Below are 13468 nucleotides of genomic sequence, written 5' to 3' on the forward strand. Positions count from 1 at the left end.
TGCTGCTTGTGATCGTGATGGTGATCGTGATGGTGATCGTGATGGTGATCGTGATGGTGATCGTGATGGTGATTGTGATGGTGATCGTGATGGTGGTGATCGTGATGGTGGTGATCGTGATGGTGATTGTGATGGTGATCGTGATGGTGATGGTGATGATGGTGATGGTGGTGATGGTGATGGGGGTGATCGTGATGGTGGTGATGGTGATCGTGATGGTGGTGATCGTGATGGTGGTGATGGTGGTGATCGTGATGGTGATCGTGATGGTGATTGTGATGGTGATCGTGATGGTGGTGATGGTGATGGTGATGATGGTGATGGTGGTGATGGTGATGGTGGTGATCGTGATGGTGGTGATGGTGATCGTGATGGTGGTGATCGTGATGGTGGTGATGGTGGTGATGGTGGGTGATGGTGGTGGTGATGGTGGTGATGGTGATGGTGGTGGTGATGGTGGTGATGGTGGTGGTGGTGGTGATGGTGATGGTGGTGATGGTGATGGTGGTGATGGTGATGGTGGTGGTGATGGTGGTGATGGTGGGTGATGGTGGTGGTGATGGTGATGGTGGTGATGGTGATGGTGGTGGTGATGGTGATGGTGGTGATGGTGGTGATGGTGATGGTGATGGTGGTGATGGTGATGGTGGTGATGGTGATGGTGGTGATGGTGATGATGGTGATGGTAATGGTGGTGATGGTGATGGTGGTGATGGTGATGGTGGTGGTGGTGGTGGTGATGGTGATGATGGTGATGGTAATGGTGGTGATGGTGATGGTGGTGATGGTGGTGGTGATGGTGATGGTGGTGATGGTGATGGTGGTGATGGTGATGGTGGTGGTGATGGTGGTGATGGTGATGGTGGTGATGGTGGTGATGGTGGTGATGGTGATGGTGGTGATGGTGATGGTGGTGATGGTGGTGATGGTGGTGGTGATGGTGATGGTGGTGATGGTGGTGATGGTGATGGTGGGTGATGGTGGTGGTGATGGTGGTGATGGTGATGGTGGTGGTGGTGGTGATGGTGGTGATGGTGGTGATGGTGATGGTGGTGATGGTGGTGGTGATGGTGGTGATGGTGATGGTGGTGATGGTGATGATGGTGATGGTGGTGATGGTGGTGGTGGTGATGGTGGTGATGGTGGTGATGGTGATGGTGGTGGTGGTGGTGATGGTGGTGATGGTGGTGATGGTGATGGTGGTGGTGGTGATGGTGGTGATGGTGGTGATGGTGGTGATGGTGATGGTGGTGATGGTGATGGTGGTGATGGTGATGATGGTGGTGATGGTGATGGTGGTGATGGTGGTGATGGTGATGGTGGTGATGGTGGTGGTGGTGATGGTGGTGATGGTGGTGGTGATGGTGATGGTGGTGATGGTGGTGATGGTGGTGATGGTGATGGTGGTGATGGTGATGGTGGTGATGGTGGTGATGGTGGTGATGGTGATGATGGTGATGGTGGTGATGGTGATGGTGGTGATGGTGATGGTGGTGATGGTGGTGATGATGGTGATGGTGGTGATGATGGTGATGGTGGTATATAAACTCACGCCACGCAGAGCATTGCCACGGTGGACGCAGCGCATTTTGAGTAGAATTAAGGGAAAACAATTCGAATGTAATTTTTTGTGTAACACAATTACAGAATCAAATATCTATTTAATAAAATGCAGACGGACCACAGTTGCACGACTATGCAGCGAGTTCCTTAAATCCCCATTCACAAGGCTTGTTGTTGTTATTTTTGTAAAGAACCGTGGCACTAAAGCCACACACATGGTTTGAAATCCATTTTGCAACGAGCCCTGCGTTGAAAAACAACCCCGGCTGGCGCTGGCGGACATCCCCCCCCTTCCAGAAGCACCCAGCACCACCACATCTGGAGCGCATCACTGAGAGCATCACGCCACTGGCCACCCTAGAGAGTGCTGGCACGTGGCTGGGGGCTGTTGACTGGGGGGGCTGCCCCGGTGCCCCCCCCACCCCTCGATTGGATTCTGTGCGTGGAGGAGGAGGGGGGGAGGAGGAGGTCTCCGCCGTTTTGGAGCGCGTCCGCGTCTATAAATATCGTCGCCTTAGCATCCCAGAGGCAGGCGAGTCGAGACTGATTTCCCCGTGCTCTTGAGAGAGTTGATCGTTTCAGCGGGAAGAAGAAAACAAAAGCGAGCGGAGATGCTTTATCCGGTCATTATCGCGGTGCTGACCGCTGCTGCTTTTGCCCAGGAGTAAATAAACAACAACAAGCACCTGCGATCACCACACGCACGCACGCAAACACAGCGCGGCATTGTTAATAACAGCGGCACGTGATGCGATTTCACCCGGATTTGTGTTGTCGTTGTGGTGGCAGGGCGATACCGGAGTTCTGCACCGAGACCACGGAATGCTTCAAGTTCAAGGTCCTCTGCGAATCTGACAAGTACGAGGTAAATGCGCCACGTCGTCACCGCTGACCGTGCGGGTATCGAGCTGTGGTTACGCTAAATGGTAATGTGCACATGTAGCTCTGCATTGCAAATGTCGATCACCGTCGTCGCAAGCTGCGTCATTGACGACGCGCACGAGGAGCACAACAGCGTGGCCTCGTGCAGCGCCACGGCCAGCAGCAGCAGCAGCTGTTGGTGTTGTTGGTGTTGTTGGTGGTGTTGTTGTTGGTGGTGTTGTTGTTGGTGTTGTTGGTGGTGGTGTTGGTGGTGTTGTTGTTGGTGTTGATGGTGTTGTTGTTGGTGTTCGTTTGGTGGCGACTATGTGCGTTGGCCCCGGCTCACTGTGCGAGTCGCGCTCACTGCAAACGGGGTCACTACCCACGGCGCAATTGTGCCAGCAACATTTATCATTTAAGTTTGAACGCAAATGTGTTTTTTTAGCAGTGATTACACTTCTGATTATTGAAGGGTTTGTTACGCAATCGCTAACTATTACATGCATATAAAAAATAAAACGTTCATCAGGAATTATTTAAAAACGTACTCATTATAATAAGGCCCGGATGTATGTTGAGCTTCTTTCGCACCGTACGTTGCCAACCGTGTTCATCGGAGGTGCGGGGTCTCGCGGTGCCAGTGCAGCCTCTACCTCTCACCGTCCATGCCATCCTTGCCATCCTTCTCGGCCTCCGTGTTCACGTGCTGTGGAGTCGGGCCGTCGCTCGCAACGCTGCGTCTCACACGCGCTCACCCCGAAGGCCACACGCTGTAGTTGACGGACGTGTTGAAGTTGTTAAGCTCATTGAGCACGTGCAGCTCGTCGGCGCAGCGGCTGCAGCATCACCACGGACTTGTACCGAGAGCTTTACCACCGCAGTGATTGATCATTATATTAGAGGGCAGAGCACGACGTCCTGCGCTTGTGGTGGAGTGTTAGCTACACCCAGCCACCACACACGTGGCTTTTATCTCTTTGTTTGGCAGGCTGCCCATCAATCTCTTGCGTATTAAATGGATATTAAAATAAAATTAAGCGCAGGGTTTTCGGCAATGTGTCGTAACATTGTTGCCGTACGGTAATCCCTCCCGCATTCTGGGCTGGGGAGCATTGTGAAAGCGCCACTTCATTCCTGCCCCCACGCAGCAGCACGTGACATTAATTTGCCACTCGTATGTGTTTCACAAATATTCCGGACACATTACAAAACCGCTCTTGTTTTGCTCAAAGCGATGCGCTGCGTTCCTCTCTGCGTCAGGGGTGTCCAACCGTAATGCCCTCTGGCCCCTTCCAGAGTAAACTTCGGGGCTACACGTTTCGATTATTTACCTTCCAAAACAATCTGACCACGTCTCGCACCCCAGCTGAAGGAGAAGAAGATCCACTGCTCTCCGTGTATGTTAAAGCGAATACTCTCCCTGAATATACTTTTGTAACCATCCCTAGACCACATTTTTATCCAATCCATCGAGCTTGCCTTGCGCTTTTTAAACTGTGGCTGGATGCTGCTGATGTGGTTTTCGTGAAGGGTTAAGGGGTTATGAGTCGGGTAGATGTTAGGGGTTAGGGTCACGGGTTGGATTAAGCTTGGGCGTTATGGTTTAAATGTTACGGTTTAGGGTTTGGGTTCATAAGTTAGCGTTGTGGATCACGGTTATGGTCAGGGTTTAGAGTTAATGCTTTGGGGTTTAGGGATTCTGGTTATGGGTTTAGGGGTTCGGGGTTGGGTTAGCGACAGTCAGACCTAACACTTGGCGATCTTGCCAACAATCTGCTATCACGCACGTTTTGCTCATCAACATTTACAATTGACGCCAATATAAACAGAAAGGAATATACTACTAAGGTATTAATTCAATGTAAAAAAGGACATCACGAGAAGCGTTAATCCCCGTGTGTGCGTGTGCGCGTGTGTGTGTGCGCGTGTGTGTGTGTGCGTGTGCGCGTGTGTGTGTGCGCGTGTGTGTGCGTGCGTGTGTGCGTGTGTGCGTGTGCGCGTGTGTGCGTGCGTGTGTGTGCGTGCGTGTGTGTGCGTGTGTGTGTGTGTGTGCGTGCGTGTGTGTGCGTGTGTGTGTGCGTGTGTGCGCGTGTGCGTGCGTGTGCGTGTGTGCGTGTGTGTGCGTGTGTGCGCGTGTGCGTGCGTGTGTGTGCGTGTGTGCGTGTGTGCGCGTGTGCGCGCGTGTGCGTGCGTGCGTGTGTGTGCGTGTGTGCGCGTGTGCATGCGTGTGCGTGTTAACACGCTGGAGGTTAACTGCACAGACATTTGGGGGGGGGGGGCAGGATGTGAGCCAGGGGCCTGCACACCGCAACCACCCGGCGGTGCGTGGCGCCGATCACCGCCGCCGTCCTGTACCTTGCCTCGTTGCAGCTTCGGCGGTACGAGAAGTCGGTCTGGGTGGCAACGGACGTGGAGACGCTGGTGTACGAGCACGCTTCCATGACCGGATTCCGCAAGCTCTTGAAGTACATCACGGGGGACAATGATGCCAGTGAGTGGAGGGGGAGGGGGGCATTCTGCCTCCTGCAAGGGCCTCCGGGTTGCCGCTCGCATCGCCGCGATAGAATTTGTCACGATTCGATTCATGGCGGTAATTCATCGTAGCTGGTCGATAACATTTGGAACAATTTTTTTTCATCTTCTCACAATAAATGCGAAATTAATTGCTTCAAATCTCGGGAAAGTAATAGGCAAGATACATAAGTAGCTACCACCCATTAAAGTAGTGCTTTGTGAAATGTTTTTTTGGAGTAATTGATGGCATTTATACGATGTCATCAGTTTTTAGAATTTGTTTCACCAGTGAATGATGTACTGTGTAAATAACAGCCAATGTTTGTATTATTCTCATTGTAACATCGCGATGGTTAGAACACTCAGTGCTGGCTCCTGTCGAGTAAATTACAGTTGAAGAACTTAAAGTCGTCGGTATTTGTGCTGGATGCACATCGAAGCACACACATACAAAATACTACACGTCCTCACGACATGAGTATTATCACATCAGTTTCCCGTCACCTTGTAATTGTACTTTACTAAGTTATTGATGTCAAGCTTTGCGGTACTTACAGTACAAACTATCAACACATCGCGGCAACTTCTGTCTGTACAGTAGCCCAGTAACAAACCCATGATTTGGAGCTTGAAAAGACCTTCAAATTATACGATTACACACCGCGATAAAAAAAAAACCTAAACTCAACCCCACAATTAAATGCGCAGTACCGTACCTAGTTTTACCAAAGCAATTTGTTGCAAAATGCCCTTCAAAGCATTTTTAAAACACGTTAGGAAGCCATGCGCAGTGAGAAGGACAATTGTGCAATTTGAAACTCCACCGGTGCCCGACTGTGGTCACCACCCAGCATCTAACGACGACCCAACGCCCGAGTCACAAACGCGAAGCGGGCGGCATTGGCACGGCATTGCCACGGCATTCGCACGGCATTGGCACGGAATTCACACGGCATTGACACGGCATTCACACGGCATTGGCACGACATTCACACGGCATTGGCACGGCATTCACACGGCATTGGCACGGCATTGGCACGGCATTGCCACGGCATTCACACGGCATTGGCACGGCATTGCCACGGCATTCGCACGGCATTCACACGGCATTGGCACGGCATTGGCACGGCATTCACACGGCATTGTCACGGCATTGGCACGGCATTGGCACGGCATTCACACGGCATTGGCACGGCATTGCCACGGCATTCACACGGCATTGGCACGGCATTCACACGGCATTGGCACGGCATTCACACGGCATTGGCACGGCATTGGCACGGCATTGGCACGGCATTCACACGGCATTGTCACGGCATTGGCACGGCATTGGCACGGCATTCACACGGCATTGGCACGGCATTGCCACGGCATTCACACGGCATTGGCACAGCATTCACACGGCATTGGCACGGCATTCACACGGCATTGGCACGGCATTGGCACGGCATTCACACGGCATTGGCACGGCATTCACACGGCATTGCCACGGCATTCACACGGCATTGGCACGGCATTGGCACGGCATTGGCACGGCATTCACACGGCATTGTCACGGCATTGGCACGGCATTGGCACGGCATTCACACGGCATTGGCACGACATTCGCACGGCATTGGCACGACATTCACACGGCATTGGCACGGCATTCACACGGCATTGGCACGGCATTGGCACGGCATTCACACGGCATTGGCACGACATTCACTCGGCATTGGCACGACATTCACACGGCATTGGCACGGCATTCACACGGCATTGGCACGACATTCACACGGCATTGGCACGACATTCACACGGCATTGGCACGGCATTCACACGGCATTGGCACGGCATTGGCACGGCATTGGCACGGCATTCACACGGCATTGTCACGGCATTGGCACGGCATTGGCACGGCATTCACACGGCATTGGCACGGCATTCACACGGCATTGGCACGACATTCACACGGCATTGGCACGGCATTCACACGGCATTGCCACGGCATTCACACGGCATTGGCACGGCATTGGCACGGCATTGGCACGGCATTCACACGGCATTGTCACGGCATTGGCACGGCATTGGCACGGCATTCACACGGCATTGGCACGGCATTGCCACGGCATTCACACGGCATTGGCACGGCATTCACACGGCATTGGCACGGCATTCACACGGCATTGGCACGGCATTGGCACGGCATTCACACGGCATTGGCACGGCATTCACACGGCATTGGCACGGCATTCACACGGCATTGGCACGGCATTCACACGGCATTGGCACGGCATTCACACGGCATTGGCACGGCATTCACACGGCATTGGCACGGCATTCACACGGCATTGCCACGGCATTCACACGGCATTGGCACGGCATTCACACGGCATTGGCACGGCATTCACACGGCATTGGCACGGCATTCACACGGCATTGGCACGGCATTGGCACGGCATTCACACGGCATTGGCACGGCATTCACACGGCATTGGCACGGCATTGGCACGGCATTCACACGGCATTGGCACGACATTCACACGGCATTGGCACGGCATTGGCACGGCATTCACACGGCATTGGCACGGCATTCACACGGCATTGGCACGGCATTGCTACGGCATTCACACGGCATTGGCACGGCATTCACACGGCATTGGCACGGCATTGCCACGGCATTCACACGGCATTGGCACGGCATTCACACGGCATTCACACGGCATTCACACCGCATTGGCACGGCAGCGAGGCGGCGCTACTCCGCTCGCTCCGGACGCAGTCGTCGGCCTCAACCGCCTCGAAGTCAAACTGCAGTCGCTGCTCTGCATCGACATCATTCACATTTGCTTTTCTTTCCGCAAATTCATAGTCTTTGGGTCTTTCGGTAAAGTCACGTAGATAGGTTAAAAGAAAATAGCAAAAAATAACAAACAGAAAACGACCACGTTTCCATCACAACTCAAGCGATCGTCATCATCAGGATGATGGTAGTTTTTTTTTTACATTTTCTTTGAACTTATCTGCGTGACTTTACCGAAAGACCCAAAGAATATGAATTCCTGCAGCCACGAAAGCTTAAAGTCAAGATTTTTCCGCAAACGGTGTATGTCATGTCACGGTTTGAGTGATGAAATGTGACACAGCTGCTTTGTCTGCCACGGTCTTCCCTCATCAGTGCAACAGATCAACATGACGACTCCGGTGCTGATTAAAGTTCCCCACGGCGGCAAATTCTGGCAGAAGACCAAATACACGGTGCACTTCATGCTGCCTGCCGCTGTGGCCGAGAACCCGCCGTCACCTTTCAACCCCGAGGTAGGAGCCGCACGTCCCGACACGTGCACACGGGGGCGCCAGCCATTGTTGAGAAATTGCAATGATCCAGCAACTCGATGCAGGTCCATACAAAGACAAAGATCCCCCGTATAGCCTGTAATAGACTGTTAGGGAAAGTGCTGTTTGCGAGCACCTATGAAGGCCGGCACGGCACACGAGGGGGTGGGTGGCCAGCACCACGCCCGGCCGCCTTTGTCTCCCCAGTGGCGATGTTTACACACCGCGCCAGGTACTCATTTTAGGCTGAGTCGACCTAGGGGAGGCCCAGGACCGGTTCAGATAATCGTCACTGGTGTTGGCTGTGAGCGTGAATCGAACTCGGTTTGCCGGGTTTGTAGCGCGGCGCGCTAACCGCTACACTACCGGTCCATACAAATACACACACACAGACACGCACACAAACACGCGCACACAAACACGCACGCACACACACAGAGTCTTTATAAACCTCCAAGTGGTGCTGTGGCTGAACATGTTGACCTACTGATTATCCAATTGGGAATACACAGAGCTGCGTGGTGGCCCCCGACTTTTACAACTTTGCAGGACCCTCCCCGAACACACGTCCTGAGACTCGGGGAGACTTTACCGAGAGGACGCGAGCGGAGCGCCGCTAACGAGTCTGTCGTCTCCTGGCCGTGTCTGTCTTAGGTGTACTTTGTGCGCATGCCGGCCATGACCGTGTATGTGAAGTCGTTTGGAGGCTGGATTTTCACAGTCACCTCCAAGATGTACTCTGGCCTCCTCTCCAGTGACCTCAAAGATAAGAAAAAGAACTTCGACAATAGCTTCCACTACATGGCCTCATATAATAGGTGAGAGATCTCGCCCCACTGCCATGGTGCACGCTTACCATGGTGGACGCTTACCGCACGGATCCACACATAAATTAACAGCCACAACGTGGTGTCCCTGTACTCATGAAAGTGTTCTAAAGTAACATTTACGTGAATGATTATGACCAGTGGCTGAAATGTCAATGTGGAAGTGCCGATATGAAGCGTGTTCGATTTGCAGCAGCAACAAGGCAATGCACGCTCGCTGTTACAGTGCCATCATCATTGCAGTCTGCTTACAGCATGTGTCAGTGGTGCGATATGCTCGACACCACCGTGAAATCGAATGGTTCTCTTTGCAGACCGACAAAAATGCTGAATCGTCACAATGAAGTGTGGTACATGGCGACGGAGAACCCCAACTGTGAGGCTTGATCCGGAGTGTGAGGGCCCTTCCCTGCGGCTCACACCTGACCCAGCAGCACAACCAACGCCCCACGGCTGTGCAGGTCCACCGAGCCCACCACCACCACCACCCACCACCACCCACGCCGCATCACCACCTACTACCACCATCACCCACTACCACCACCACCATCATCCATTACCACCACCACCACCACCATCATCATCCACTACCATCACCACCACCCACGCCGCATCACCACACGCCAACACTCACTACCATCACCACCACCCACCGCCACGTTGGGGACCACTAAACTAAGGGCTGTGATAAGTTACATGGCTCACCGATCTCACACAACAAGCACGTGGATGTTCATGGTACACTTTTAGTTATGTCACTTTTAATATTTTCACTCACAATAATTCCAATAATCAGTTGCATGCATTTTAAATCTATCGGGATCGTGATGTCACATGTTGTAACTGCAGTATAGTACACCCAACATATATGTGTTGTGTGGTGTAGTGGACTTTGTTCAAGTGGCTATGGAAAACGTGATTAAACATTTGTACTCTATTAAAACAGCAACTATAAACCGATGGATGTTTTTGTTTCATTGTGTTCATAATGCACGGCCAACACGCCAGCGCTCTGCGTTGTGGGTAATGTATCAGAAACCCAGAACTAGAAGCAGAGCACTGGCCAACAACACCCGAGACTGATTATGGCGATCGCCACCAGAACGTTCGTAAAGTCACTCAGTGCAGCAAGTAATGCAAGCGTGACTAGTTTCCATTTAGTCGCAAATAACTTGGCAAAGGGAGGTGTGGAGCGTCCTACTCGATAAAGCTGCCGCCGCGACCCTCGCCAGGACAAGCGGATTGAGGGACGAGCGACCTGACGAACACGACTTGGGAAGAACCGCAGAGCGGCAATGCCCACGGTGATGGAACTACCACAGACTCCGCAAAACACTCTGTGTCGATGGGATAGCCTTGAGTGTGTGAGCAGTGATTCATTTTAGCCAGAGCAGTCCACAACGCTGTTCTGGAATTATTTTGGCACCAAGCCACACACACCACAATGTATTTTGTCCTCATAGGACCATTGGAATAGAAAAGGGTACAGTACTCTGATAGTATGTGTTGGTGCGCCTCGTGCTCAAGTGGTTGTGGCTTACGCCGACAATGCCTTCTCCACGCCAGTCGAGCAGCAATCCGGGAAATATTTACGGGGAAATTGATCCCTGGTTCTGCGAATGGTGCAGACGCAAATGTGCGCATGTTTATATTTGCAGCACTGCCTGTCAGATACAGAGGCAGGGTTCATGTTCATGGGCATTGCCTTGTGTTTGGCAGCTCACAGCCAAGCTATTAACAGTTAGAGGTACTGCCCTGACAGTAGTAAGCTCTGTTCTAATAGAAAAATTGTACGAACAGTGATATACACATCTGAATGAAAGCGACGATTAAACCCTGACCCTCGACGTTTATTTGTTGGACCATGTTTGACTGGTTTTCACTTTTACCGGCCACTTGGCTGAGCCGCCACATTCAATCCCGGAGTAACTCTACCTGATCACCTACAGTGGATACCACGTCGTTTAATACAGTGCTAAGGTCCAGAGTTTAACAAGACAGAGGCATGGCACTCTACCTTAGTGTTATATAGTTAAGTCATAGTGCTTTAGCCTACATTTGCAATTCAGTGTTTTAGTGTTGCGTTTGTCGGTGCAGTGTTAAAGTGTCATTTACATGCAGTCCTCGACTTACGCGCACCCGAATTACGTACACCCGCACTTATGAACCAGTTTCCACGAAGTATGTATATTTAACATCGACTTAAAACACGAACTCGCACTTGCAAACTGAACCGCGGAACTATTCTGTTCAGCGGAGAGATCCTCCGTGAGATGTAACGAGTCGGCCTCACGCTGGGAGTGTTTGGGCGCGTGTGTGCACGCACACGTGTGTGTGACAGTGAGTGTGTGTGAAAGTGAGTGTGCGCGCACACGTGTGTGTGTGACAGTGAGTGTGTGCACGCGCACACGTGTGTGTGACAGTGAGTGTGTGCACGCGCACACGCGTGTGTGTGACAGTGAGTGTGTGTGCACGCGCACACGCGTGTGTGACAGTGAGTGAAGTACTGAGGGCGATCCGGAGTCTGAGACCAGGGAAGGCACCGGGCAGAGATGATCTCCCAGGCGAAATGCTGAGGGAGGGTGGCGTTTGTGCACAGACTGCTCTATATGACATCATAACAACAGTCTGGACCACTGGACGGGTTCCGCAGGACTGGAAGGATGCCCTGGTGGTCCCCCTCTTTAAGAAGGGGGACCGTACCGACTGTAACAACTACAGGGGCATCTCACTCCTCAGTGTGCCGGGTAAGGTCCTGGCAAGGATTATTCAACATCGCCTTGCTAGGCATGCTGAGGAGAGGCTTGCGGAGCCCCAATGCGGTTTCAGGAAAGGGCGGTCCTGCACAGATGCCATATTTTCTGTCCGTCTGCTACAGCAGAGGTGTAGGGAATTCCAAAAAGACCTACATCTCTGCTTTATTGACCTGGTCAAGGCCTATGATACCATCAGTAGGACTGGGCTTTGGGTTGTTCTTCGTGCTTTCGGAGTCCCTGACCCTCTGCTCACGATCATTAAGGACCTTCATGATGGTGAGCGGGCCCGGGTAAAACTACGTGGCCGGGAGTCGGAGCCTTTCCCTGTACACCTTGGGGTGCGACAGGGATGTCCTCTGGCTCCCACATTATTTAACATCTATTTCGACTGCGTAGTTCGTGAAGCCTTCAATAGCTGTACCGGGGGAATTACCATTTGGTACAGATATAATGGGAGGCTGATCGACGCCCGGGTGCGATCAAGGGATGGCTCCCTATTGGTCAACCACGTTATGTATGCCGATGATTTGGTAATAGCTGCTCATTCAGAAGAGGAGTTGGAGACGCTGCTGCTGAGACTGGAGTGTGCCACTAAGAGGTGGGGCCTTACCATCAGCCCCACCAAAACTAAGCACCTGCCTGGGTATTTTGTACCATCGGGCACTCCACCCCCACAACTCCCAATCGGTGATGGGGCAGTTGTGGAGAGAGTAGAGAGTTTCCCATACCTGGGCAGTGTGCTCATGACCGGCTCCAGTTTATCAGCAGAGGTCTCACTCCGAATCAGTCGAGCGGCAATATCTTTTCATCGGTTGCGTAACGCTGTGTGGAAGCTACCTGGTCTGTCGCTCCGCACGAAGCTTCAGGTCTTCTCGGCCACGGTCATTCCCTCCCTTCTCTACGCTTGCGAAACGTGGACCCCCCTAGTGGAGCATCTTCGCCGGTTGGAAACATTTAGGCTGGCCTGCCTACGATCCATCCTGGGTTTAACCAGGCTGGATTGTGTGAGGAGCTCACAAGTCCTTGAAAGATCTGGGCAAAGTCCCATCAGTGAGCTCCTCCGGCAGGCAAGGCTGCGTTGGCTGGGTCATGTAGCCCGCATGCCCAGCCACCGCATGCCTAAACAGCTTCTGTTCGGCCGGATCGAGGGGGCTAAACGGGCGCGGCACGGGCTAGAGAAGAGATGGAGTGATGTGGTACAGGAGGACGTGGAGCTGAGTGGACTTGCCGATGACTGGTACCAGCGGTGTCAAGATCGGCCTCAGTGGAGGAGGCTCGTGAAGGACGCTACTGGGCAGTTGGAGGCAGTCGCCCTCCAACAACAACGGAGGGCGGAGGAGCGACGCTCACAACAACGAGCGGAGCGCCGGGTGGCTAAAGCACAGCAAGTTGGCACAGTAGGGGGCACAGGTGGTGCATCAGCCAGTCATCTCAGTCATCTCGGTCATCTCGGTCAGTCGACCCGTGGCACCTGGGTCTGCCCCGTGACCTCCTGCCAGCGGGCGTTCGACACTTCACGTGGCCTCAGGGTGCACATGGCCTGGCACAAGCGTCGTGGTGACGTCACCGCCACTTAGTGGCGAATGGCGGTTGTTGTTGTTGTTGTGTGTGCGCGCACACGTGTGTGTGACA

General features: G+C 52.9%; 1 protein-coding gene across 1 annotated transcript; it reads left to right on the top strand.

Moving 5' to 3' along the window:
- Positions 1 to 2066: 2066 nt before the first annotated feature.
- On the top strand, positions 2067 to 10040 carry LOC144937979 (heme-binding protein 2-like). Its single transcript, XM_078865649.1, has 6 exons — positions 2067 to 2227; positions 2353 to 2428; positions 4795 to 4915; positions 8096 to 8235; positions 8908 to 9071; positions 9395 to 10040. The coding sequence occupies exons 1-6, from the start codon at positions 2175 to 2177 to the stop codon at positions 9465 to 9467; spliced, it is 627 nt and encodes a 208-aa protein (XP_078721775.1). The 5' UTR covers positions 2067 to 2174; the 3' UTR covers positions 9468 to 10040.
- The last annotated feature ends 3428 nt before the right edge of the window (positions 10041 to 13468 follow it).

Source organism: Lampetra fluviatilis, chromosome 20 (genome assembly GCF_964198595.1).
Source record: "Lampetra fluviatilis chromosome 20, kcLamFluv1.1, whole genome shotgun sequence".
Classification (NCBI taxonomy): Eukaryota; Metazoa; Chordata; class Hyperoartia; order Petromyzontiformes; family Petromyzontidae; genus Lampetra; species Lampetra fluviatilis.

Coding starts and splice junctions, on each gene's coding strand:
- LOC144937979 (XM_078865649.1), top strand. CDS start 2,175: ATGCTTTATCCGGTCATTATCGCGGTGCTGACCGCTGCTGCTTTTGCC. Junction 2,228..2,352: donor GCTGCTGCTTTTGCCCAGGA/GTAAATAAACAA, acceptor TTGTGGTGGCAG/GGCGATACCGGAGTTCTGCA. Junction 4,916..8,095: donor CACGGGGGACAATGATGCCA/GTGAGTGGAGGG, acceptor TTCCCTCATCAG/TGCAACAGATCAACATGACG.